The sequence below is a fragment of the Staurois parvus genome, unplaced genomic scaffold (assembly GCF_062004578.1).
Source record: "Staurois parvus isolate SC_StPar_1 unplaced genomic scaffold, SC_StPar_1.0 ptg000136l, whole genome shotgun sequence".
NCBI lineage: Eukaryota > Metazoa > Chordata > Amphibia > Anura > Ranidae > Staurois > Staurois parvus.
Genome location: NW_028317932.1, coordinates 15,243,048 through 15,269,478, shown reverse-complemented (window position 1 = coordinate 15,269,478; position 26,431 = coordinate 15,243,048). Strand labels below are relative to the sequence as shown.

The window sequence follows — 26,431 nt, the reverse complement described above, 5'->3', positions numbered from 1 at the left end:
ATAGAAGATTCCCTAGTAATGTACTGTATGTTCCTGCTAATGGATTCTGAACTAATCTGAAAAATGTTTTTGATAAAACATAATCTTAAAAAAAAAAAAGTCTATACAAACCCAATTAATAAGACCATGATTGCAAAGCTTTGTTATTGTATTTTATATCTAACAAAAGTAAAGCTTTACACGTTTTATAGATTACATTTTAAAATCTAATGGGAGGAGGTGTGAAAAGCATAATTCCCCCGCATAAGAACTTCATGCATATGCTGTTTTACAGGTCAAATCTCCAGAAGTGTTTGAGGATTGGGTAGCAAAGCTCCGTGACCATCGGTTGTTCCGTCAGAATGAAATATCTGTTTTCCCACATGATCTGAGTTCTCAGTTCTTCCCTATGCTGTCAACCACTGAATCTGCATCTAGCTTTGATCCAATTTCATCTCCACAGGTATATATCTATTTATATATGTATATATAGAGATAGTCACTGATTTCAAATAAAGGCTTATGTAGTAAAACATACTGTACAGGGATGTGGAAATTTTTCAAAAAACTATTTGTCCAAGGGACTAAATCGGGGTCCCAAACTACTTGTCCCTTATGACAATCTACTTGTCCTGATAAAAAAATTTTTTTTTAACCCAAACCATATTTAAATAAGGTCTTTATTGTTCTACTATTACTGAATGAGACAGTTTTATCACTAAGGATTTTCAATGGATGTATGTCCCTTTAAACCATGAAATGACTTTGCCAGGGTGAAAAATATGAAGGGTTGATCCACGTGAAAGCACGTGGGTGCTCAGTACAAGCACATGCTGAGCAGCCAAATCAAGCTGCAATGTCCACCAGGCTTGGATCATTTTTTTTTCCATTCAGCCCACTGATTGAATGAAAAATATGACGAATGTATGGACTGCCTTAATGATCCTACCTTAAAGAAGAATTTCATTAAAACCAGCAACTGTTGGGACAATGAACATCTTAGTCAGGTCTACGTAAAACATAATGTATAGAGTGCAGGGGCCAGAAGTAAGTAAAAAAACAAAACATATAGAGTGCAGCAGTCAAGATGAGCACCATGTTCACATAAGAGTCCCCCCCCCTTGCATCAAAGTTCCCATCTTTACCCCCTTACATCAGTGTCCAGCGGAGTCCCCCCTTACATCAGTGTCCAGCGGAGTCCCCCCTTACATCAGTGTCCAGCGGAGTCCCCCCTTGCATCAGTGTCCAGCGGAGTGCCCCTTTTAGCCAGACCTCAGCGGAGTGCCCCTTTTAGCCAGACCTCTTTATAGCATCCATTGTGCCATAAGAAACTTTATGCAGTAAACAAATCTGATTTATTTTTATGAGGATGTAAGCAGAAACTTAAAGGAGTGGCTAATATACTTGGATTTTGCAAAAGTGTTCTCTACACACGGCTGATGTGTAAGGTAAAGTCTACAGGCTTGGAAAAATCAGTTTGTAAATGGATAGAAAACTGGCTAAAAGACCGTATTCAGAGAGTAGTGGTTAAAGCGGTAGTAAACTCTAGTAAAAAAAAAAAAAAAAAGTTTTCCCCTGCAAGACAAAGGCATAATGTGCTAGTATGCATTGCATACTAGCATATTATTTGAAACTTGCCTTAAAATGAAGCTCTCCAATGGCACGCTATCTCCAAACAGCAGGGGTCTACAAACTTTCTAAACAAAGGGCCGGTTTACTGTCCTTCAGACTTTAGGAGGGCTGGAGTGCCCAGTGGGAGTAGAAAATGTCCCAGCGTCAGTCGTAGTAAAAAAAAAAATAAATTACATAGTTCTTATAGTCAGTGGAAGGAGGAATAGTGTCAAATCATTGGTATTAGTTGGAGGAACGGTACCCCATCATTGGTGTCAGTGGGAAGAATAGGGCCTCATCATTGGTGTCAGTGGGAGGAATAGTGCCTCATCATTGGTGTCAGTGGGAGGAATAGTGCCCTATCGCTGGTGTCAGTGGGAGGAATAGTGCCCCATCATTGGTCACAGTGGGAGGAGTAGTGTCCCATTTTTGGTGTTAATGGGAGGAATAGTGCCCCAGCTTTAGTGTCAGTGGGAGGAATAGTGCCCAATCATCGATATCAGAGGAAGGAATTGTGCCCATTATTTGGTATTAGTTGGAGGAATAGAGCCCCATCCTTGGTATTAGATGGAGGAATAGTACCTAATTGTTTATATCAGTGGGAGGAATTGTGCCCCATCATTGGTGTCAGTAGAAGGAAAAATGCCCCATAGTTGGTACCAGTGAAAGAAATGGTGCCTCCTTGCTGGTGTCAGTGGGAGGAATAGTACCCTGAGGGCCGGATAGAAGCAAGCAAAGGGCCACAGTTTGGAGACCACTGGCATACAGGATCAGATTGGATGCCAGCGGACTATTGTCCGCTGACACCTGCTGGTCCATAGAAGTCTATGGATGGACCGATTGGGTCCTCCTGAAAATGGAAAGGCGGACCCTATCAGTCTGCTCATGTGATAGAGGCCTAATACCTCATCTGGAATATGCGGTCCAGTATGTGGGCACCAGTTCACAAAAATTATATCGCGGAACTGAAGAAGATGCAGAGATGGGCAACTAAACTAATAAGAGGCATGGAGGAGCTATGAGGAAAGATTAGAGGAACTGAATTTATTCTCCTTTGAGAAGAGGCAAAAAAGGGGGAATATGATCAACATGTATAAATACATAAGTGGTCCATATAGTGAACTTGGTGTAGAGCTATTCACTTTAAGGTTATCACAGAGGACAAGGTGACACTCTTTACATCTGGAGGAAAATAAAATTAACCTCTAAATATGGAAAGGGTTCTTCACAGGAAATGTGGAATAAACTTCCTCGAGAGCTGGTTCTAGCCAGTTCAGTAGATTGTTTTTAAAAATGCCTGGATTCTTTCCTCAATGTACAAAAATAACTGGATACTAATTTGTAGGTAAATTTGATCCAGGGAACATCTGATTGCCTCTTGGGGGATCGGGAAGGATTTTTGTTCCCCCCACTGGAGCAAATTGCATCATACTTTATTGGGTTTTTTTACTTCCTCTGGATCAGCTGGGGGTAAAGGATTGTGTATTTATTTTCTGTGGGTTGAACTGGATGGACTTGCGTCTTTTTTTTAATCAGACTAACTATGCAACTATGTAATAAAGAGAGCCCCTCTGTTTACAATGATTCCAGATATTTCCTTAACTCAGAATATATACAAATTAAACCTGCATGAAGATTCTGCAGACATAAATGTAATATCTACACTTTTATAAACCCCTGGACAGTAGCTCTCTGGTAGAGCTGTGAGCAGTATTAAGGCTTCATGCAAACAGCCTACATGATAAAATTCCTGGGACCTGATACTGCCACGTACATTTGCATAAAGCACCCCAAGAGAAGGTGAAGTCGGCAACCAGATGAGAATTCGGCAACCAGATGAGAATTAATAAAATCAAACTTTGTTCAATCCAAAGGAGTTTATACACTTCCTACCACTCCATCCCCCACAGCTATTTCCTCCTGTGCCACCATCCCCTCCCTCCTAGATTGTAAGCTCGAAAGAGCAGGGCCCTCAATCCCCTCATGTTTTGCATTGTATTGTTATTGTTCTGTCACATGTTCTGTCCCCCTTTGTAATGTACAGCGCTGAGCAAACTATCGGCGCTTTATTAATACTGTATAATAATAAATAATAATAATACACTATATTGCCAAAAGTATTGGTACGCCTGCCTTTACCTGCACATGAACTTTAATGGCTTCCCAGTCTTAGTCCGTAGCATTCAATATTGAGTTGGCCCACCCTTTGCAGCTAAAACAGCTTCAACTCTTCTGGGAAGGCTGTCCACAAGGTTTAGGAGTGTGTCTATGGGAATGTTTGACCATTCTTCCAGAAGTGCATTTGTGAAGTCAGGCACTGATGTCAGACAAGAAGGCCTGGTATGCAGTCTCTGCTCTAATTCATCCCAAAGGTGTTCTATTGGGTTGAGGTCAGGACAGTCAAGTTCCTCCACCCCAAACTCGCTCATGCATGTCTTTATGGACCTTGCTTTGTGTACTGGTGCGCAGTCATGTTGGAACAGGCAGGGGCCATCCCCAAACTGTTTCCACAAAGTTGGGCGCATGAAATTGTCAAAAATGTCTTGGTATGCTGACACCTTAAGAGTTCCCTTCGCTAGAACTAAGGGGCCACGGCCAACCCCTGAGAAGCAACCCCACACCATTTACCTCCCCCTCCACCAAACTTTACACTAAGCACAATCCAGTCAGACAAGTACCGTTCTCCTGATAACCTCCAAACCCAGACATGTCCTTTGGATCCTTTTGGTTCTAGAGTTCATTGGTGGCATGCTTTACACCACTGCATCCAACGCTTTGCATTACACTTGGTGATGTAAGGCTTGGATACAGCTGCTCAGCCATGGAAACCCATTTTATGAAGCTCTCTATGCACTGTTGTTGCGCAAATCTGAAGGCCACACAAAGTTTGGAGGTCTTTAGCTATTGACTCTGCAGGCGATTTCTGCGTACTGTGTGCTTCAGCATGCGCTGACCCCACTGTGTCATTTTTACATGGCCTACCACTTCGTGGCTGAGTTGCTGTTGTTTCCAGTTGTTTCCATTTTGTTATAATACCACTAACATTTAACGGTGGAATATTTAGTAGCAAGGAAATTTCATAGATGTACTTATTGCACAGGTGGCAAGCTATCACGGTACCATGCTTGAATTCACTGAGCTCCTGAGATTGACCCATTCTTTCACGAACGTTTGTAGAAGCAGTCTGCATGCCTAGATGCTTTTATACACCTGTGGCCATTGAGGTGATTGGAACACCTAACTCCAATGATTTAAAGGGGTGTCTCAATACTTCTGGCAGTGTGGTGTATGTTCCAACATAGAGCCAACTTGCGTATAACACCTGTATGCTCACCAATGTATGGTCTCAGCACACTATCTGCGTCCAAAACATACGTCTGTGTGCATGCGTGTGCTTTACACAGTCGTCAGTGCACGACTACATACAGCCGCCTGTTCTAATTTAAAAATTGCTAAAAAAGGTGAAGTGACCCTTTTTCTATTCATATTATTTAGAGTGATATGCTTCATACTAATTGTGGTCCTTCACCACTTGTGAGGTTGATTCCTCCACACCAAAGGTACATTAATCTGCTTTCTAGGTGGGTATGGATATGCTTGAGTTTGGTCATCCAGACCTTTTATGGCCATGTAGTCAAGAATTTGATGTCACTAATATCCCCCACGCATTTGTGTACATGGAGCCACAGCTGATATCATCCTGCACTGACAACTTCCGTCCAGGTTCAAACTGAACTCAAGCTCATCCCGAGCTTGTGGGGGACATAGGAGTATGCTAAAATCTATAAAAACCCTAAAACAAGAATGTACTATATTGCAGTTTACCAGTCCTTAGTTGGAGTGACTGGAATAGTTTTCTTTTTTTTTCCCTTTATTTTCATCTGGTACTCATGCATATAGCACGCTTACTGTCCCTTTATGTCTACTCTCAGTCATTCATTGTACCTATGAAGGGAGCCATAGTGTCAGACCAGCTGAACTTCAAAATGGATGCCTTTGTTCATCTCTAGTTTATGCAATAAAGATGTAAGTGAAAAGGACAATGCATTTCTGGCGAGATCAAAAAGTATTTTCTAGACTTGCTGAAAATGTTCTGAGCCTTAAAAATAAAAACTAATGCAATATAGTTTTAGATATACTTTCAACTGATCATGCATTTTTTTTCTATCAGCCTTGTAGTTATGGCCAGTTCAAGCTTATGGTCTGCCTACACACCCGTTTGTAATGGCCAGGCCAACCCTGTTTATTGCTAACTGCTGAAGACTCGATATCCGTCTTACTGGCCATTGTACCATATGAAGGAAAAATGGAGGCATTGAATGTGACAATTACTCAGATTTCATATGTCATTGCAGGGGGTTATAAAATGAAAGAAAAACTTGTGTGGTCGCCAAGGTCAACACCTCATGTTTATTTCTTCCACTTAAGGCACATTGCTTTTATTGGGTTCTGCAGTACAGGGGGTGTCATGCAGCTGATTTCATGTTTGTGTGTTTTGTATTTCATTAGGTGCTTGTAAGAAGTCTGCATTGATTGTAGAAAATAATTCTCTTTGCTGTGTCCCACTGGGTTTTCTATTTTAAGCCCAAATCAATAAGTGGTAATAGGTGTCATCTATCTATATCTCTCCTGTACGAAAACAAAATCCCAATTCTCTGTTGTTTTAGTGGGGTTTTTTTTTCCATTTTGTGAAACTAGCCTTAGCAGCTACTGTATAACTAAACCTTTCATGGTTTGCAAAGTATGTGCCCACTAAATGTTGCCCTGCACACATGGGCCTAAAATCGGTCAGTATGGGTCGTTTCAACAGAAATCGGCTAACATTCGGCCTGTGTGTACACCATCCTGTCTGACAGAAAGCTGGCCAAACGGGTGTGCTAGAAAACCAGCATCCAATCAGTGTTGACAGCCAATGGCTGCAAGTGCTGACCAATGTGTTCTGGCAGGGGTGCAGTGCCCCTGTCAAAACACAATAGCTCAGCAAGGAGATCGCTGTAGTAACATTGAATAGTTAGTACAGTGAGCTCCTCCCATGTGCACTGGGTATTACTGTCTGCACATATACAGTTGCAAGAAAAAGTATGTGAACCCCTTGGGATTACGTGGAGTTTTGCATGAATTGGGCATAAAATGTGCTCTGAACGTCATCTAAGTCACAACAATAGAAGAACGTACGACCATCTGTCTGCCAACTGAAGCTCCGCAGAGGATGGGTGATGCAACGGGACAATGACCCAAAGCATACAAGTAATTCAACAAAACAATGGCTGCAACAGCACAGAATACGCCTTCTGGAGTGGCCCAGTCACAGTCCTGACCTCAACCCGATTGAAATGCTGTGGCATGACCTTAAGAGAGCGATTCACACCAGACATCCCAAGAATATTGCTACACTGAAACAGTTTTGTGAAGAGGAGTGGTCCAAAATTACTCCAGATCGTTGTGCAGGTCTGATCTGCGACTACAGGAAACGTTTGGTTGAGGTTATTGCTGCCAAAGGAGGGTCAACCAGTTATTAAGTCCAAAGGTTCACATACTTTTTCCTCCCTGCACTGTGAATGTTTACATGTTATGTGCAATTAAACCATGGCAACATCCAATGTTTGTGTAGTATTATGTTCAGCAGACTGTGTTCTTCTATTGTTGTGACTTAGATGACGTTCAGAGCACATTTTATGCCCAATTCATGCAAAACTCCACGTAATCCCAAGGGGTTCACATACTTTTTCTTGCAACTGTACCTGCTGTTATGAGCCCAAATGTACACTGCTCAAAGGTGTCTTCAATAGACTGACAACTATGAACAAATCCATCCCACAAAGACATTTATGTTGATACATAAATTACTGTATATAGGCAATGGAAATCATCCATCAGCGCTGGTGCTGGCAAAGAAAAGTCACAAGCACGCTGCTACATTGATTCTTCAGCCTCATTTGGAAATATAGGCTACCTTTTTCTCATTTGTGCAGATGGAGGAAACTTCAAATTTTTTTCTTGTTCAGCCCACTGAACGAAAAAAAAAAAAAAACTACTCATCTATGGCCAGTTTAAGCCTCCCCCCTATCCAAAACAAAAAAAAATTGCCATTTATTTAAAGTGTTTAGTATAATCTGTTACTGTGTACATGTCAGTAAAAATAATCTGCCTCAGGAGAAGAGACATGAGGTCCAGCTAATTAGCCGTCATCACAGATTTTTGCAGATCAAACAATTTTATATCGAAAGAATGGAGCTTTGCCTGTCTATGATTGTACTTAAAGCTACACTCTGAGTAGATTTTGGCAAAGAAACACAAAGTATTCTCAAGAGTTCATATTTGTATAAAGCGTTCTGCTTTAGTATTAGAGGTTCATATTGGAACTCCAGAAAGGTAAAAGCATCATTTAATCCATTTATGTATATTAAAACTGAATTCTAGGAAAATATATAGTAAGTGCACAATTTGCTGTGGGTTTATCTAAAGTGATAACATTTTTTTTTAAATAAAAACATGTCATACTTACCTGCTCTATAAAAGAAAGGTGACCAAAAGGTCAAAGGATTCTCCAGGGGACTTTAGAGGCAGAAGATATGAAACATGAAATATATTAAAAAACAAGTACCGTATTTTTTTCTCCACAAGACACACCTGACCATAAGACGCACCTAGGTTTTAGAGGAGAAAAACAAGAAAAGAAATATTCTGAACCAATGGACTGCAGACATAGTACAGGAGATGACCAGAGACTGCGGACATAGTACAAGAGATGACCAGAGACTGCGGACATAGTACAGGAGATGACCAGAGACTGCGGACACAGTACAGGGGATGACCAGAGACTGCGGACACAGTACAGGGGATGACCAGAGCCTGCGGACACAGTACAGGGGATGACCAGAGACTGCGGACAAAGTACAAGGGATGACCAGAGACTGCGGACAAAGTACAAGGGATGACCAGAGACTGCGGACACAGTACAGGTGATGACCAGAGACTGCGGACACAGTACAGGGGATGACCAGAGACTGCGGACACAGTACAGGGGATGACCAGAGACTGCGGACACAGTACAGGGGATGACCAGAGACTGCGGACACAGTACAGGGGATGACCAGAGACTGCGGACACAGTACACGGGATGACCAGAGACTGCGGACACAGTACACGGGATGACCAGAGACTGCGGACACAGTACAGGGGATGACCAGAGACTGCGTTCGAAAACCGAGCTCCTAATCTTCCCCCCAGACAACCCCCCCCCCCCTTCTCCATCATGACCAACAACACCACCATCAGTCCCACCCTGCAAGCCAAAGTCCTAGGTGTCACTCTAGACTCAAACCTGTCCTTCCAACCCCATGTCCAATCGTTGGTAAACTCATGCAGGCTCCACCTCCGCAACATCTCCAAAATACGTACGTTTCTAACCCCAGACACTACTAAACAACTCATTCACTCCCTCATTATTGCATGTCTGGACTACTGCAACTCCCTTCTCACCAGCCTACCTCCTCACAGACTATACCCACTTCAGTCTATCCTGAACTCAGCGGCCAGACTCATCCACCTTACCAACCACTCCTCTTCTGCCACCCCCCTCTGTCATTCCCTCCACTGGCTTCCGATTGCCCAGCACATTAAATTCAAACTACTAACACAGACATACAAATCCATTCATAACGCTGCCCCAAACTACCTCAACGACCTGATACCCAAATACCACCCAACCCGTTATCTTCGCTCCTCACAAGACCTCCTACTTTCTAGCTCCCTGGTCTCCACCTCCCATGCCCGACTGCAGGACTTCTCCAGGACTTCCCCCATCCTCTGGAACTCACTACCCCAATCCATCAGACTGTCACCTACCCTCCTCACCTTTAGGCACACCCTGAAAACCCATCTCTTCAGGGAAGCCTACCCCACCCTCACCTAACAGCCGATCTCCTCCACTCCTCCTACCACTCCATCCCCCACAGCCACTTCCTCCTGTACCTTTTTCCCCTCCCTCCTAGATTGTAAGCTAGAAAGAGCAGGGCCCTCGAACCCCTCATGGATTGTTTTGTTACTGTATTGTCTCATGTTCTGTCCCCCACTATAATGTACAGCCCTGAGCAAACCTCTCTGGCGCTATATAAATACTGTATAATAATAATAATCTGTAGATATAAATGTGTGGAGAAGTGATCTGGCCATTGGAATGGTAATAGGTGCTTCTGTACTATGCGCCCACAAGCATCCCTTGGCTGCCCTGAGTGGGTAGTCAGTAAGGCTGGGTTCACACCTATGCAGTTTGCGTTTGATTCGTGCAGTGCTTTTTGCGGTCCATTTTGCGTTTTCGATGTGTTTTTTTCCTTGTTGGTAGGCAGATTTAAAATGCAAAATGCAGCAAAAATGCACTACATGCTTTTCTGCAGCATTTCCATTGAAGTCTATAGAACCAAAAATGCAACTTTTTGCATTCAAAAAAGTCCCTGACCCCTTCCAAAAATCACAGTGGGTGAAAACGCGGAGATGTGAACGTGTCCCCTAGGAAATCATATTAAATGGACTGTAGTGCGTTTCTGCAAAACACTGTGGAAAACACTTGGGTGTGAACCTAGGGTGGCTATGGATTCATTTTGTAAGGAGAGAGTAGAATGAGCAGAGTCGAAGACCTGTCAGTGTTCCTCTAGGCATTATTTATTTATTTCAGGTACTTATATAGCGCCATCAATTTACGCAGCGCTTTACATATATGTTGTACATTCACATCAGTCCCTAACCCTCAAGGGGCATACAATCTAAGGTCCCTAACTTACTTTCATATACTAGGGCCAGTTTATACAGGATCCAATTAACCTACCAGCATGTCTTTGGAGTGTGGGAGGAAACCGGAGTACCCGGAGGAAACCCACGCAGGCACAGGGAGAACATGCAAACTCCAGGCAGGTGGTGTCGTGGCTGGGATTCAAATCACAGGAATATATGAACAGCTGCAATTGCACATCTTTTAGAAAGCTATGATAGGAGCAACAGCTGTCCTCCACTGTACGCATGTATCCACACATCCAGCAGTTACCTTCAGCTAGGGAAAGATGATCAGCCTGCTCACTTGTACCTAGCCACAAGTAACCATTTGATGTACAAATACATGTGAACAGCAGTGGACAGCCTTGGCTCCTGACAGGTTATCAGTGTTTTTCACAAGCTGAATGGCCACAGCTGTTCACACACGCATGTCATTCCTGCTACAAGTATCCACTGATTTCCTGTCTAACCCTAGGTTCACATCTGTGCGGGTGGTGCTGCTGTGGACCTGCACAAAATCTGTGCAGCCGTACCACTCGCACAGAGAATTGCGGACCCGCGGGCGGGTGCCATTAGTTCTAATGGCGCGCCACACTGGAAACCACAACTATACCGGGAACCGAGGTTTCCATGCGGACTGCGCTTTTCAAAGTAGCGCAGGGACTTCTTCCATGCTTTTCACGGGCACGGGAGTCCTTTCAAATGAATGGGCTCTCGTGCCTGTGCAAAACGCGTCCCGCACGGCCACATAGATGTGAACCAGGGGTAAGAAATCCACTATCTGTCCCTATGTGGATGTGTGAATGAGGCTTTAGAATATAGTGAGCAGGTTGCAGGCAGGAAGGTGAGCACCACTGTTTTACTTTAAGAAAGTACTGTAACCCTCTGTATATAACAGACGTTGCTGGACAGAGTTACAGATCCTTTATCAGGTACTGCAGTTCACGTGTCTATATCTCAACCTTGTATTTTGCAGTTTGGCTGGACTTCAACTTTATCTTTATTTCTTAAGAGCAAAAGGACCTAATCTGTCCTAATATCGGTCTGTTGTAATCCTTGGAAAAGCAGCACACAGACTGCCAATAGCTGGGGCGGTGGTCTAAGGAATTGGGGCACAGTGCATGAGTAAACACGCTGCCTGGATGAGAGAGTACAGGGATAATGTAATCAGGGGCGGACTGACCATTTGGAAACTCGGGCACGGGCCCGGGGTCAGGAGGGGGCCCCATGAGATGCCCCTGGTACCTTTTTCATAGGCTTTTTTTGAGTTTGGGCAAGGACACGGGCCCCATGATCCCCTATTGCCCGGGGGCCCCATGAGTTATCGGTCCGCCCCTGAATGTAATCAATATGCTGACTTTCGTTGATTGTCCAATCACAGGCTGGGGCAGGTCTTAGACCAAGTTTTAGTGATTAATTACAAGAAACTTTGCAGAGAAGTCCAGGATCTGACTGTGGTATCAGACAGGTATACCTGATCACCAGACTAGCTGAGCAGAATTACATTTTGTTTTTCAGGCAGTACAGTTTACATACATGTATCGGAACTTTGTATTTGGCTGCTTGTCTGGAATTCAACATTAACCACTTCAAGTCTGGACACATTCACCCCTTTCCAGTCCAGGCCAATTTTCAGCTTTCAGTGCTGTCTCACTTTGAATGACAATTGTGCGATCATGCAACACTGTAGCCAAATGACATTTTTACCATTTTTTGGAAACATATATAACTTTCTTTTGGTGGTATTTTATTTACCGCTGGGATTTTTATTTTTTTGCTATTTAAATGAAAAAGACCAAAACTTTTTTTTTAAAAAGTTTTTCTTATAAAATTTTGCAAATATATAATCTTTTTTCATTAAACTTGGCCAAAATGTATAGAGCTATGTTTTTGGTAAAAAAAAAAAACCCAAATTGGTTCATAAAAAAAATATAATTTTTCTTTTTACATTTTTCTTTTCTTTTTTTTTTTTTTTTAGATTTATTTATTCATTTTTTGCATACTGTCACCCTAGCAGTACAGTGTCATCACTTGTCGGGGGTGATGATTTTTTTTTTTTTTTTTTAACACTGATTGCTTTTACACCTATGAAGGCTGTAAAAGCAATCCTTTCTCCTTCTCCCTGGCTACATTCTTGCAGCCATTGAGAAATACTGTGAGAGCTGTGATTGGCTACAGCTTGTCACATGGTACAAGGCTGTTGTGAATAGCCTTGTACCATGTGACCTCTGTGATCATTCACAGAATTCACAAGTAGTAAACAATGATGTCAGGAAGTGACATCTTGTTTACTACTATTCAAGTGATCACTGATTGGCCAATCACTGATCGCATGAACTGGGACCTCACACAGCAGTCCCGTACATTGATCTGTGCACAGCTCCCATTGAGCGCGCACAGGCAATGGATGTGGGGAGACGTTTATTGACATCGGCCAGACGGGAAGAGGTTAAAGTGTTGCTAAACCCAGGACCCTGCATTCACTATATCTGGTCTTCCATAGTGCACAGAACATGGAAATGCAGGTATTTTAGTAAATATAAACTGCTAAATGTCTTTTCCCATCAGCAGTTAGAGTAGTCTTGTGACTTCTATCAGTGTCCAGCTGAGTACTGGTTAAAGCTTGTAGGAGGAGTTTTTTCTGTTCTAGCAGGATGCAGATCTCTGTCCGGACAGTGTTGATTGGCCCTGTGCTGATCACATGCACTCTCCCAAGAAAAAAAAAAAACCTCTCTAGCAACACACACCAAACTAAGCATGTGCAGAGCATCTCCACACAATGTCTTATCAGAAGATAAGTGGGGGACACTGGAAGAAGGGGAGGATCAGAGAAGTCAGGATCAAACAGCGTTTTTACACAATGCACAAGATTAGCCCCTTAGGTTCCACAGTGAGTATAACAAGCATGCTTTACTGTATATACAGACTGATTGTACTATTGTGGGTTTAGTAGCACTTTAAGGTGCCCACAGAGCAGACTATAGAAAATGTACAGCCACCCAAACTTTCAGATAAAGAGAAGCAAATGAATGGAAAATTCCACTCTAGCCAATTGGTCCTTCTGCAGAGATTTTTCAGACAAGACTGCCAGGCTGCATAATGTTGATAGATATGCAGTTTTCTCCCAATACAAACCTTAGTGACATTGAGCAATGATCTCTTCATTTCTATGGGCATATTTCTCTTAGATTTTCATTTGGTAACATCTCTGCCGTTGTTCATGCAGGCATTGTGCTAAATTACTTCCATGGTGCTCTCCTGCGTAGTTGCTTTTATTGTTGATTGATTGGCTCATTGACAAGACCTGTGTACAGGCGGTGATGGATGTGTTTTTGGCTCTAGGTGGACCGTAGTTTGTCTGCTCTGTAGAAAACCTGTAATTCCAGCATACAGCTGTGCACCAAGATATCACTCCATCTTCTTCAAAATTGAAAGAACAGCAGTAATAACAGGCTTGATATGATGATATCCACTGCTGTTCTTGTGCTGGAACAGCTGCAATCCTTTTATTAAAGCACCAGTCCACCCAGAGTTCATGCTTCATTTTGGTAGATCAACCATGGGTTTTATATCATTTAATGACTGTGCAGGTAAACTGTCTGTGGCTGCCCACCTTCTACAGTCAGCTAGGTCCACCTATCCTTTGTAGCTACTATGAGCAGATGAACAGATTTTCATTTTCAGATATGAAAAGTGTACAAGGAGACCTGCACCCTGCTAGGGAGACAGACACTCTCTTGTTTGGCTTTGTATTGGCTGCGGAGGATTTGTAGAGAGGCAGAGAACTCTGGCAGGGATGTACAGATGTACAAAGACAACCCGGTAAATTCATAAATGCCGTCGTAGACACCCTTTAGAACTTCGTCAGGATGCAGCACCAAAAGTGATAGTGCTCTCGGTCTGTTCATGTACCTGTCAGGGACAGGCACATAAATCAGTTGATCACTCTTTCTTCAGCGCACACGCTCCCCAGCCGTTGCACCCTGTACACTGATAGGCACATGGATAAGGAGTTTTCAGTGGACCTGGCAGAGCCTGGTGGGGCACTGAGAGACTAGTTCCCCATTACGTCCGCTGTACTGTTGGTTGACAATGCACAGCAGTGGGTGAATCGATGGTCACTATTCCGTCCATTAGCGGCTTTTGAATACACCTTATGCAGTGTGTCAGTCACAGGCAAGCGGTCCTAATGGGGAACTAGTCACAGATTTCCTCATCAGGCTCCTCCCACACAACAGGTACAGCACCTGGGAATATGAATTGCAGGGTGGGAGGAGCTTGATGGGCAACTAAGAGACAAGTTTCCCATCAGGTCCTCCCTGTCTCTGATTGACATGGGATGGCAGTGGGCATATTCCATATCTGCTCTTGAACTGAACAGCAGTTATAAAATCCACCCACTGCCATCTTCTGTCAATCAACGCCAAGACGTACCTGATGGGGAAATAGTCTCCGAGATCCCAAACAGGCTCCACCCACTATCAGTTCAGTGTGACCTGTGTCCTTGGTTGCTAGCATGTGGGTGATCTTTGTCTTAGCAACCAGTGATGTACATTAAAAACACCTGCAAATATATTAATAAAGTAATGGCCACACAACACCCACCCCCCACCTGGAGTTTGCCTTAATTTCTTCCAGATTGCTCTTCTGGGAACCAGCAGTATTTCTTCTTAGCCATAGTGACAGATTCTGGCTTTCATGAATTTTACGCAGGTCATGTTAAAGGGGCCATACCACCAGAAAAGTGACCTTACTGCTTTATGGAATGTGATTTATTCTATCAGCATCTGTCTTCCTGGGGTAAATACAAGATTTGCATGTAAAAGTATAGACAAAACACAGGGTCAGCCATATTGACGCTCTTGCTTCAATACTTTAAATCAGCCTTTTTCAACCGGGGTGTCTGGAGGTTTCTTCAGGGGTGCTTTGACAAAATGCCCAAAAATTGTATACCACCCAGCAGGTGGATCAAGTCTGCCTTTTAGTTACACAAAGCCACAGGTTTTCATTGTGCACCATTACAACCTTCTGTCCACCAGCATACCAACAACCAGTGACGACATCAGTTGATAAGGAGGATGTTGGTCATCTGCACAGCATCCTTGTTTGACCCTCCCTTACCCTTCTCTGTCCACACTGGGGTCACATTAGCTGAGTGATTGAGAAAAATAGGGAGAAGAGAAACACTGGAATACTAGTCTGTACCAGTGTATTTGATTTAGAAGATTAAATCGCCTTTAACGTTGGTATTCTACATGTGTGGATATTGATGCAAATAAAACTATTAGAGTATTTTTTTTAAATTTTAGAATGGGGTGCCTTGAGACTGTCCGTAATTTTAAAGGGTGCCTTCACAGAAAAAAGTTTGAGAAACACTGCTATAAATCAATGAACCAGATCAATTACTAAGATAAGGACTTTTTTCTGACTTTCCTGACCTGCAGTCTTGTTTCAGATCAGTGACTTGGGGAGTGGAGTAATTAACTTAGGGGGTCATCATAACAGCCCTCAGCCTCAGCTGCATTTTCAGGAGGTTAGTGGTTGCTAACCACCCCCCCCCCCCCCCCATCCCCACCTCATTTTTCTCTTTGAGATGGCTGGTGTTGCCTGTTTGGATCCACAATAGCCAGTTGTATGAGCACTGTGCCGTTATCTCATAGACAGTTGGATCTTTCAGCTTTGGTTAGAATGGGAAGGTTTTTATTGTGTTTTGTGCCTCCACCAGAGAGGTGTTATCACTCTCTCTTCTGAGAGATAAGATAGAAATTAAGTGGAAATCCCCCCATAATGGAAAGAACCCACTTCTGTTGTCTTTAAAATGGGAGCCATCGTAGAGTTTTCCCCTCTGCTCCTATTCCATTGACAGCTGTAAAGTGTTGGATTTTCCTTACATTTCCCATCACCGGGACAAAAGGCAGAGGTTCTGTACTTTCCCCCACTCTATCCAAACCTAGAAAAACAAACATTTGTTGGGAGTTGTATTTAACCTCTTCTGGTGTGATGCCTGGAAGATCCAGTAAAGCAGTTTGTTGTGAGCATGCAAATGTCATAGTTAAGCTGGCCATACTGAAATGCAAGGGCCTGCCTGATTGCACACAAATTGAAAGTGTTTAGGTTTGACCTCATATTGTATGGTTTTGGTAAATATAAAGGAAATTTGTACAAGAAAATTGTATAATGTATAGCCAACCTAAACACATTTTCTTCTCAACACTGAAAACCCCATTACTGTTCAAGTATCTATTCCACCTGCTGCTTGATTTTTGCCCATAACATTACTATTTGCATTATGAGATTGTAACAAAAAAAAAATTCAGATATATAATCTTAAAACGGCGATGTTGTGATGTAGCAGCTTCTTCCTGTTTGTGTACATCTGGGACTCCTACAGATCCCTCTTTGCCGCATGTATGTCTTCACTTCTTCCAGATTCACTGGGTTAGTTGCAATATATTTTGAATTTATATATTCATAGCAGAAGTTGTATGAATATTCTATATTGTTTTGGTACATATTGTGCATATTTAAGCAAGTTACACACTCGATCTTTATAATTAGCCGTCACATCAAGCCTAATGAATGCATTACACTAACAACACTATTTTTTTTTTTTTTTACTTTGCTTACTACTACAGGAAACTCACTTCACCAGACAGAATTCACTGAAGCTGGCAGGCAGCCGAGTCCCAGCCTGGCTCCAGTCTAACGATGATATGGATAAATGTGCTAAAGGTACCAAAGTACAGTGAAGCTGGAGATGGCGCCTAGAAATAAAAGGCTATGAATTTTTAATACAGAATTGTTGCTTGATTTGTTTTTCACTTAGAGTGCATTGTACCTTCTTCTTTATCTTTAAAGTGTAAGTGTAAGTTCACCTTTTAAGAAAAAATGAAAGGGGAACCTAAACTGTACACCCCCTAGTCCTTGATTTACTTACCTCCATGGGTAATGAGTTCTCACTTCCCATGCAGTGATCTGAGGATTTGAATTCCCCACTCTTCTTCCCTTTCTTTCTGCCAGGCTTTCGGTATGGATTATAGCGATTCTGATTGGTCAGCGCCAGCATAGGGCATTGCCATGATCTGCCCTGAAAGCTCTGCAGAAAGAAAAGGGGGATTTGAAATCCAGTGGCTGCATGGGCACAGGGAGCAGGGGGTTAAGGGAGGTGTACAATATTAGTTCACCTTTTTGTTTTTTTTTTTCTGAAAAGGTGAAATAACCCTTTAAGGTGAATATCAGTTTATTTAGGAAATTCTTTGAAAGACTTTCACTCCTTAGTAGCACAGCTAGCCTTATTTGTTCAGTCAGAACTTATATTCTAGTTTATTCACAGTTTTTTCATAATCTGAACATGTTAGTGTGGGCTTGTTTAGAGTTGCAGTTGAGAGAAGGTAAAACACACGGTTGGGCTGTGTCTTTAACGCCCCCACCCAAACCACTCCCTTTTTAGACTTTGGACAGGGGTTTACACATGTCATGGCAAAAATGTTCCCCCTGTACATGGTTAAGGCAGGATGAGGCAGCATTTTTGGGGTTAAAACAGGCAGCGATGAGGTGACATATTATAGTCCTCTGACTGCCTGTCCAAAACCATTGCTTTTTAGAGCCAAAGCTGGCTAATGTAAATGTAGGTTGTAAAGTTTATATCATTATAATGAGAACACATATATTAAAAAAAACGTATTATGTGTACAGTTTGTGTTTGGGGAAAAAAACAGTCTGTCTTGTAAGGTTTACAAGGTTTTTAAGGCTTATCTTGGCAGTCCATAAAATATACCCTGTAGGTTTTCTAAAAATGTCCTCTTGAGTGGCATGAGATCCTATGGAGCTCTAATACGCAAATTGCGTAAGAGGTGCAGAAAGCTGCCACACCTACTGCACCTTCCTATTGGCTCATTCTATGATGAACAACCTTACTATCCAGTCACAAAGTGTTGGAGACAGCATTCTAGAGCAGTGTCAGTATTTGCATGTTAGAGCTCATGGGATTTGAATCTCATGCTGCCCAGAAAGTCGCTTGTAATTTTGTTCTCTAGCCAGTTTGAGATTTTAAAGACTTGACAGGGGTATTTTCAGCATAGATTCTTACATTCCCTGGTAACTGTTAAAAGCAACACTAATATAAATACAGGTAATCATCAACAAAAAGCAAGTAAAAATGTGAAAACTGTTTAAAAAATTACATGTAGGTAAACATTGCAATGGTAACACAATGGGGCAGATGTAGTATATTACAAAATTCAGGTTGAAGCCATAATAAAAATGAATACAATATAATATATTCATACATAAATATCAGCAGTTTCCAAGCACAGAGCATAATCCAGAGCATCAAACTCAACAGCTCTCTCCTGTAGATTTTGAAGTTTTTTGCCAAACTCTAGACCAGTGTTTTTCAACCTTTTTCAGTCAAGACACCGTTTAGAACTGTGCACAATCCCGGAGCACACCAGTCTGGGGGCTCGATCACAGCAGGAGAAGTGTCTGAGCATGCCGTTTTTTTTTTGTTTTTTTTAATGTTCAGTGATCTTAGGTTTTAGCTCTTCTCCCTCCAAATTTCCCCTTCTAGTGCACAGCCACCCCCAAATTCCCTCTCCTGGCACAAATCCCACCAAATCCCCCTCCCCTATGCTACCAAATCCCCACTCCTAGTACAAATCCTGCTCCACCCCCCCCCATCTCCTCTCCTGGCACAACCCCCTCAAATCCTCCTCCTGACACAAATTCCCAGCCAAATCCCTCCTTCAAGCCCCCCCCCCCCCAATTCCCTCCTCCTAGCACAAACCCCTCTGTTTCCAAATCCCCATTTCTAGCACAAACCCCTCTCCAACCCCCCCAATATCCTCTCCCAGCCCTATCCCCTCAAATCCCCCCCCCCCAATCCCCCCTCCTAGCGCAAACCCCCCTGTTCCCAAATCCCCACTCCTAGCACAAACCCAACTCCAACTGCCCAAATCTCCTCTCTTAGCACTATCCCCTCAAATCCCCCCCCCCAGCACAAATATGGGTTGTGCTCAATCCCCTCAAATTCCCCCTCTTAGCACAACTCGCATGCATTGCGACTCTGCGAGGAGGGAGAGAGAGAGAGAGCACAGCCCGCGCGACTCTCTCCTCCTCCCTGCAGATACAGGTATTATTGCTGTAGAAAGGTGTAGTGCCGCCCAATATGTCCTTAACAACCGATGATGTAATCAGTTGGTAGGATGCGGACTGAGGGCCCGCGCAGCTTTCTGCTTTGCAGACAATAGTACCCGTAGCTGCAGGGAGGAGGAGAGAGTTGTGCTGGCTGTGCTCTCTCTGTCCTTGCAGAGTTGCAGTGCACGGGGGTTAACACAGTGACACTTAGACTGGGATGTGGCCGTGGCACCCCGAGGACTCTTTGCGGCACCCCAGTTTAAAAAACCCTGCTCTAGACAAATATTTCCGACAAATATTTCTTGTTATGTAAAGATGTGTTGATGTCATCCTGCTGTAGCCTCCAGCACAGTAAAACTTGCTCTAAACTAATTAGGGCTCTGATACTTTGCACGATGCTGTCAGTTTAACACCAAACATGCTTGCAGGAGGGGATTTCTTAATGAATGTGCTGCTGCTCTTTTCATTATTCCTTTTCATTATCAACAGAAACCAGCCAATATTCAGCCCTTGTGTACACCACCCTGTCTGACAGAATCCAGCTGAATTGGCATGCTGGAAAACCAGCATCTGATCAGTGCTGGCTGCCAATGGCTGCGAGCTCTAACCAGTGTGTTCTGGTGGGGGGGACAGCCCTGTCAGAACACAGTAGCTCAGCGGGGAGATCACTGTACTAACATTAAATAGTTAGTAAGTCAAGCCCTGCGGGAGCTCTTCATTTTTTTATTTCAGCCCACTGGGTTGAGCAACAAAAAAAAAAACTGATAGTGTGTACCCAGCATAAGGCAGCTGAAGTAAGCACTAAGAGTAAAGCTGGACATACACTGTTTTTTTGGTTTTTTATAAGGCGGTTAAGCTGAGCAAAAAAAAAAGGAATGAATGAGTTGGATGGAGGAATCCCCTCCACCAGGATGCTTTATTCTGACAGTGGGACTCCCTGCTGTCAGAATGCATTGATCAATGACTGAAGACGCTGATCGGCAAAGGTTTTCCAGCTTGCAAATAGGGATGACCACACACTGATTGAAATTCGAGCAGTTCCTGCTGGACTGGCTGACTTTCAATCAGTGTATGGCCAGTTTTAGATAGGACCGAACTCCAGGCAAATGGCTAAATGCACCATTGAAATACATATATGGAAGGGTTTTTACCTGCCAACGTATTTGTATTCATATCCAGCCGGTTCTGAGATTTGAACCACATTGCACAATCCTGGCTGGCAGGGGAGGAGACCTGATTTTCTCTGGTGAAGTTCAGTAACTTTTAAAGGACTTGTCCCTTCCTCTAACCTGTGACTGGAAGGAGAAGTAGCAGACTAATGAGTTCATCAATGCCACTCTGCTCTCTTCTCTTAGCATCTTGTCCATGCAATGCAGCAGAAATTGACACCTTGTGCTGGTTCTCCCTCTCACTGACTGAACTCTGCTGTACAAGAAATGTAAGTGGATGATCATTCAAATTTAGGCACCAACACTGCTTGTATTAAAAAGAAGAAAGATACATTTATGTTTGTGTTAATGAATACAGAGGTGCACTAATTTGTGTAATTCATATTTTCAGCTTTGATGTATGTTTCTCATGCAAATGAAAAGGGGAACAATATCTGTAAGCTAGTAGACCTATACCATTTGTGTTTTTGTGTCAGTTGCATTTTCCTAATTGATACATTTTGTTCTCTTATGCCAACAGACCTTTCACAGTGTCAGGGTTATTTGGTGGAAATGAGTCAACTGCTGCAAAACATGGAGGTTCTTCATAGGACGTACTCTGCCCCTGCAATAAATGCCATCCAGGTAGTCCAATATTGAGAACTGCTTGTCCCAACATGTTTTGTGTGAATGGGCCAATACAGAAAAATGAATCAAAAATGGCATAAAACATTAACCTTATATTGAGCCTTTCAGCTTCTTAAAACTGCCTAAACTAAAAATACTAAAGTACAAAGTTCTTAATTCAATTCCAGGTCTAGGCTGCAACCTCTATCCAGGTCAGCCGTAGACACTGACCTTTGAAATTTGTAGTTACTTCATTCACAGATTATTTACAGATCTTTGTGAATGGGTGATGTGTCCATGCATACGTGCCAGTTTAAAGTGTGACGGTGGCCACATGGGAGAAGACACCCCCCACCCCCACCTCCACAGAAAGGGTTGGGGGGGGGTTGCTGGAACATTGGAACATGTTACACTGTAAATACTGGTGTAACATGTTCCAAAGGTGTCCTTATCCTTTAAAGCAAGATCACTTATTTCTGCATTTCTATTACAGCTAGGTTCTCATTTATAGGTCACAATTAATAGAATTCTTCTTATGGACATATATATAACACTCATCCTCCTCTTATTGGTTTCAGCAGTACCTCAGAGGCACTGGTAATCAGGAGGATGGACAAAGGGGTGCATTGGTGTAAATTACTTTCAATATATTTTTAAGTCCTCCAGTCTTGGCTGGGACAAAACCTGAATTCTTGTATGTCTTGGATATTCCAACAACAAGATCTTTCTACCATAACTGCATAATATACTGTAAATTAAAAATCCATCAGGACAAGTGGGAAACTTTGAAAGAAATTGTCTGTTGATATATATCTCCAGTCTCCCAAAACAACTGAAATATTCATTTTGGAAAGACTGTCTATTTAAATGTCTTTAAAATATGAAATAAACTGTGTCACTAGTTAAGGAAATACAAAATTAAGATTTAGGAGAATAGGGTTCAGTATTTTAGATTTGTTGTTTCATAAATTCAAATACTACACCTACAATATGTTGACATATGTAAGGAATGGTCTAATCCCTGGTATGGTACAGTACTGATGCTAATATGTTTTTAAAAGGCTGGTGCTCTTGAAAGTCCAAAAAAAGAAAAAGTAAACAAGAGGAAGTGGCGGACAAAAGGGATAAACAAAGATTCAAAAGGTTCTCTGCAGGTAATCAGTATTTTTGTGATTTTTCTATAATCAAGCATGTCAGGTTTAACTGCTTTAGTGATCTAGCAGAAAAGTCAGAGATGTTGGTCTTTCAATTGTATATCTTTGTGTGTGCGTGTTTATATGATCTAATTCTGAACAGTACAATGAAATTATGGTCAGTGACATTATGTTGCTTGTGCATTGACATTGTGGCTTAATGTAAACAAGTATGATAAAGCATTTCCTGTTTCTATGAGTTTGTTGGGCCAAAATAGAACATTTCCACAATATATTTTTTTCCATTTAGATTTTTTTTTTGCGTTTTTGTTAACGCACATCAGTATAGCAAAAAATCTTTTTAAACATGGTCCAAGCTGGACCAATTTAACTATATGTAAAATATCCATGCCTGGAATTATTCTTTACCATACAGTATAAACACACAAAACAAAGGAGAGTTGGTGTTCCCCAGAAGAGTTCAGAAAGTTTGACAGGTGTGCTGCAAACCATCAGGTATTGCCAACAGGTATCTTTTGGTTGTAGAAAATGATGGTCAAGCTGCTAAGTCTGTTTACGGTTTAATAGGTGGGACCCATTTGGTGGTGCTAACAGTAGAATGCCACCCCCAGATAGAGACTGCCAGGGTGGCAACTTGTCCTAAAGCATTTATAGTCGCGTACAGGGCCTGAAGTGTATTCAGGGATGGGATGTTCCAACCTCCCTCAAATAGTAGTACAACTTTTAGAAGGGATTCAGTTGGAATCAAGGTGGGAATAGGAGATGGATAGGGGGGATTAGAAAAAAAGGCATGTAGAAGCCACTACCAATTTTTAGATAATTTGCTTAGACTTTCTGTTAGAACATCTAGCAGTTTATGTACACTACAGTTGTTGATCATCTTTGTCAAATGTCAGAAATTCCTTACCTGTTGCTCATCTGACTTGTGAAACTCTCCAGTCTACCCCACATTCTAATGTCTACATATCTAGATTTTTCTGTTGATTAATCTGTAACTGTTTACTTACAGTGTAACTGTTGTGACTGTTCACAGCATATTGTTTGTTTCTTCATTTGGTTTTTTTAAAGTTGTGTATTTATTAATGCAAATTAAATTTTTCCCCAAGGGAATATATCAGTTTGCTACTTTGGCTATTTTGTAACAATTTTTAGCCATATTTGTTTACGTTTATGGAGTTATGGCACCTTTAGAAAGAGGTTAAAAGGACTTTGAAAAAACTAATTTGCATGGTGAGTACATCACTATGTTAGAACCTAGTTACTCATTAAACAGCCTCCCTATCTTGTCTATTTGTCCCAATTTATTGTTTGTGTCTGGCACTTTTACCCAAAAATACTCTCACTTTCAAAAATCAGCCCCCATTTATATAGTATACCAGTTAGGTGTGTGATCTTTCATGTATTTGACTGGAGATGGTAGGCATCCGTGATTCCAAAAATAGTGTTTAATAAAATGACATACAGATTGCCCCACTCCTTTTAAAAAAAAAAAAACAAAAGGCCCCTAAAAGCTAAAATGGTGTAGAGAAAAAGGAACCAAAACACCATAATCTCAAATACAGCATAGACCACATCATACAGAATTATCTTCACTAAATATGTATTTCCTTCGTCACAACTCAAAAATCTAAGGTGGGTAGATTGAAGGATGGTGAGCAGAGATTACATCTATACATGTAAATTGAGTGTATAAAAGATTCATGCTACTTCATTGTGCCAGTAATCTTTAAATAAATTATTGTTGTTTTCAGTCTAAGGAGTGAGGGAGAGATGCCTCAGGTTACCTGGCCCCAACACTATTTCTAATTGGAAATCTGTCATTAAGGTAAACCTGCCCTGGCCCAAAACATTGCTAAGGTAACAGTGTTAAAGTGCAGCACCTTGTGGTACCTGAAAGTACTTGTGCTAGTCTCCTAATTGATCCCTCTGAAGCCTTCTTGGATCTTAGGCTCAGGTTGTACATAAGATCTTGTCATATACTCGGCCCCCAGCTACATCACTACCCTAGTCTCAAAATACCAACCAAATAGTTATCTTTATTCCTCCCAAGACCTCCTGCTCTCTATCTCCCTTGTCACTTCCTTGCATGCTCCTACTCTGTCTACATTTAGAAAATCTCTGAAAACCCATCTCTTCAGAAAAGCCTTTCCTGCCCCCACCTAATATCTGTGCTTTATTTTCTCCATCACCTCACCCCCCACAGTTATCACCTTTTGTATCAATTGACCCTCCCTTTTAGATTGTGAGCTCCAATGAGCAGGGCCCTCTGTTTACTACTGTATTGAATTGTACTGTAATTGTACTGTCTGCCCTCAAATTGTTGGCACTATATAAATCCTGTATAATATAATAATAATAATAATATTCAAGACTAGATAAAACCTCACTTACCTCCTCCTGCACCTCAACCCCCATGTTTGTCGTTTGGCTACAAAATATCAGAGTCTTTATTGCCCTGGTGCTTTTGTTAGAATGTGTATGGCTAGAAGTAAAACTGAACTTCATCAAAGGGTAGTATTTAATCCCAACTTGTGTAGCAGTCAAGGTCACATGTACAGCCTGGACCTGTGAATCAATGGACTGCACAGGACAACAGGGTTTAAGGACAAGGATAGTTGTCTTCAGCCATGTGGTTACCAAATTCACTTAAATCTTAAAGCTACCATTGTTTGTCTTCAAACCACACACTAGTTCTAGGGTGTTTATTTTACAATAAAGCTGAAAAGGATCCACTTCACTGCCCTGAGTCAGGAAAAAGCAGTTTTCTCCAGATTTTTTTCCTGGTAAAGTTTTCGCCAACAGAATGATAAATGGTTGATGTATTGATAAAAAATAATTTAGTTACAGAGACATTATTTGAAAGTCCATAGGATACGCCTTCTGTATACTGGTTCCCATCAGCTTTGCAGTGTTATAGTAAACATAAGAAATGCAGATTGCTTCTTCCTGATCATCTATGTATAGTATTTTTAACTGATCCAAGAATGGCCGTGCACAGCCCAATCCTTACCCAGCTAGGACTAAGCCATATAGGTCTCCTGATAATACACATTAATTTTTATTGTACACAGAGGTTTACCATTTGTTATTATGGGGTCTCTTTATATAATGTTTTCACCCAAGAGTCACATAACTTTTACATGCTGTTCATCACATTAAATCTTAGCTATAGAAATACAAATTAAATTAGCAATGCTGAACTTTTTTCAAGAATAGACAGATGTCTCATCACTTGTTCTGTGTGAGACATCCTACCAAAGGATGAAACAAGCAATAACTCCATTCATACAAGTCAAATGTGTAAAACATTCCCATTGGTACAGCTTGCCAGTCATGTTCATACATATTTGTTGTGTTTATTCAATGCGTCTTGGGTATCTATTAGCGCTTAATAACTAGCTAGCCTCTGTTTTCCAGGTACCAACAACAATTTCTGGGAATGTAAGGTTACATGCTTCCAATCCTAATTTATCTACAATAGATTATACAGAGGAAAAGCAATACTCAAATGGCTCTGACAATTCCAATTTCTCCAAGATGCAGGATGACTTGTGTCATATTGCACACAAAGGTGAGAAGCACACAAATCCTCAAATATCTAAGGGTACTTACTGACATAAGACTTGGTCTAACTGCTCAGATGAATGAAAGATTGTTCCTCAAATAGCAGAAATTTTTTCTGCCAAAAAAGTGTAGGGAAGTCCAGAGACCCAGTTCATGATTTGCATTAGGGTTCCTACTGCTTTAAAGGCATTGTACACTTTCAAATGTTTTGTTGTTTTAACTAGTTATTAGCATAGTTATATTCCCTGTTTGGTTTGTTTGCTTACCTTAGGTCCTGGTCACACCAATCTGACTTCAAAATCGTGCGATTTCCACTGAAGTCGCACGATTTCAAAGTTGGATATCATTCTGACTTGAGGTGCGACTTGCAAGACATCTGCCCAGATGCCTATGCAAGTCGCACCTGAAGTAGTACATGCACTACTTTAGAAATTGGTGTGGCTC

General features: G+C 41.8%; 1 protein-coding gene across 2 annotated transcripts in view; it reads left to right on the top strand.

Moving 5' to 3' along the window:
* OSBPL3 (oxysterol binding protein like 3) overlaps positions 1-26,431 on the top strand; it is a 298,404-nt gene that overhangs the window by 189,419 nt on the left and 82,554 nt on the right. For both annotated transcript variants that reach the window (XM_089673211.1, XM_089673212.1), the window contains 5 exons: positions 275-442; positions 16,995-17,091; positions 21,184-21,287; positions 22,331-22,423; positions 25,841-25,994. In XM_089673211.1, the coding sequence (XP_089529337.1) occupies positions 275-442; positions 16,995-17,091; positions 21,184-21,287; positions 22,331-22,423; positions 25,841-25,994 (616 nt within the window). The remainder of the gene's footprint in view (positions 1-274; positions 443-16,994; positions 17,092-21,183; positions 21,288-22,330; positions 22,424-25,840; positions 25,995-26,431) is intronic.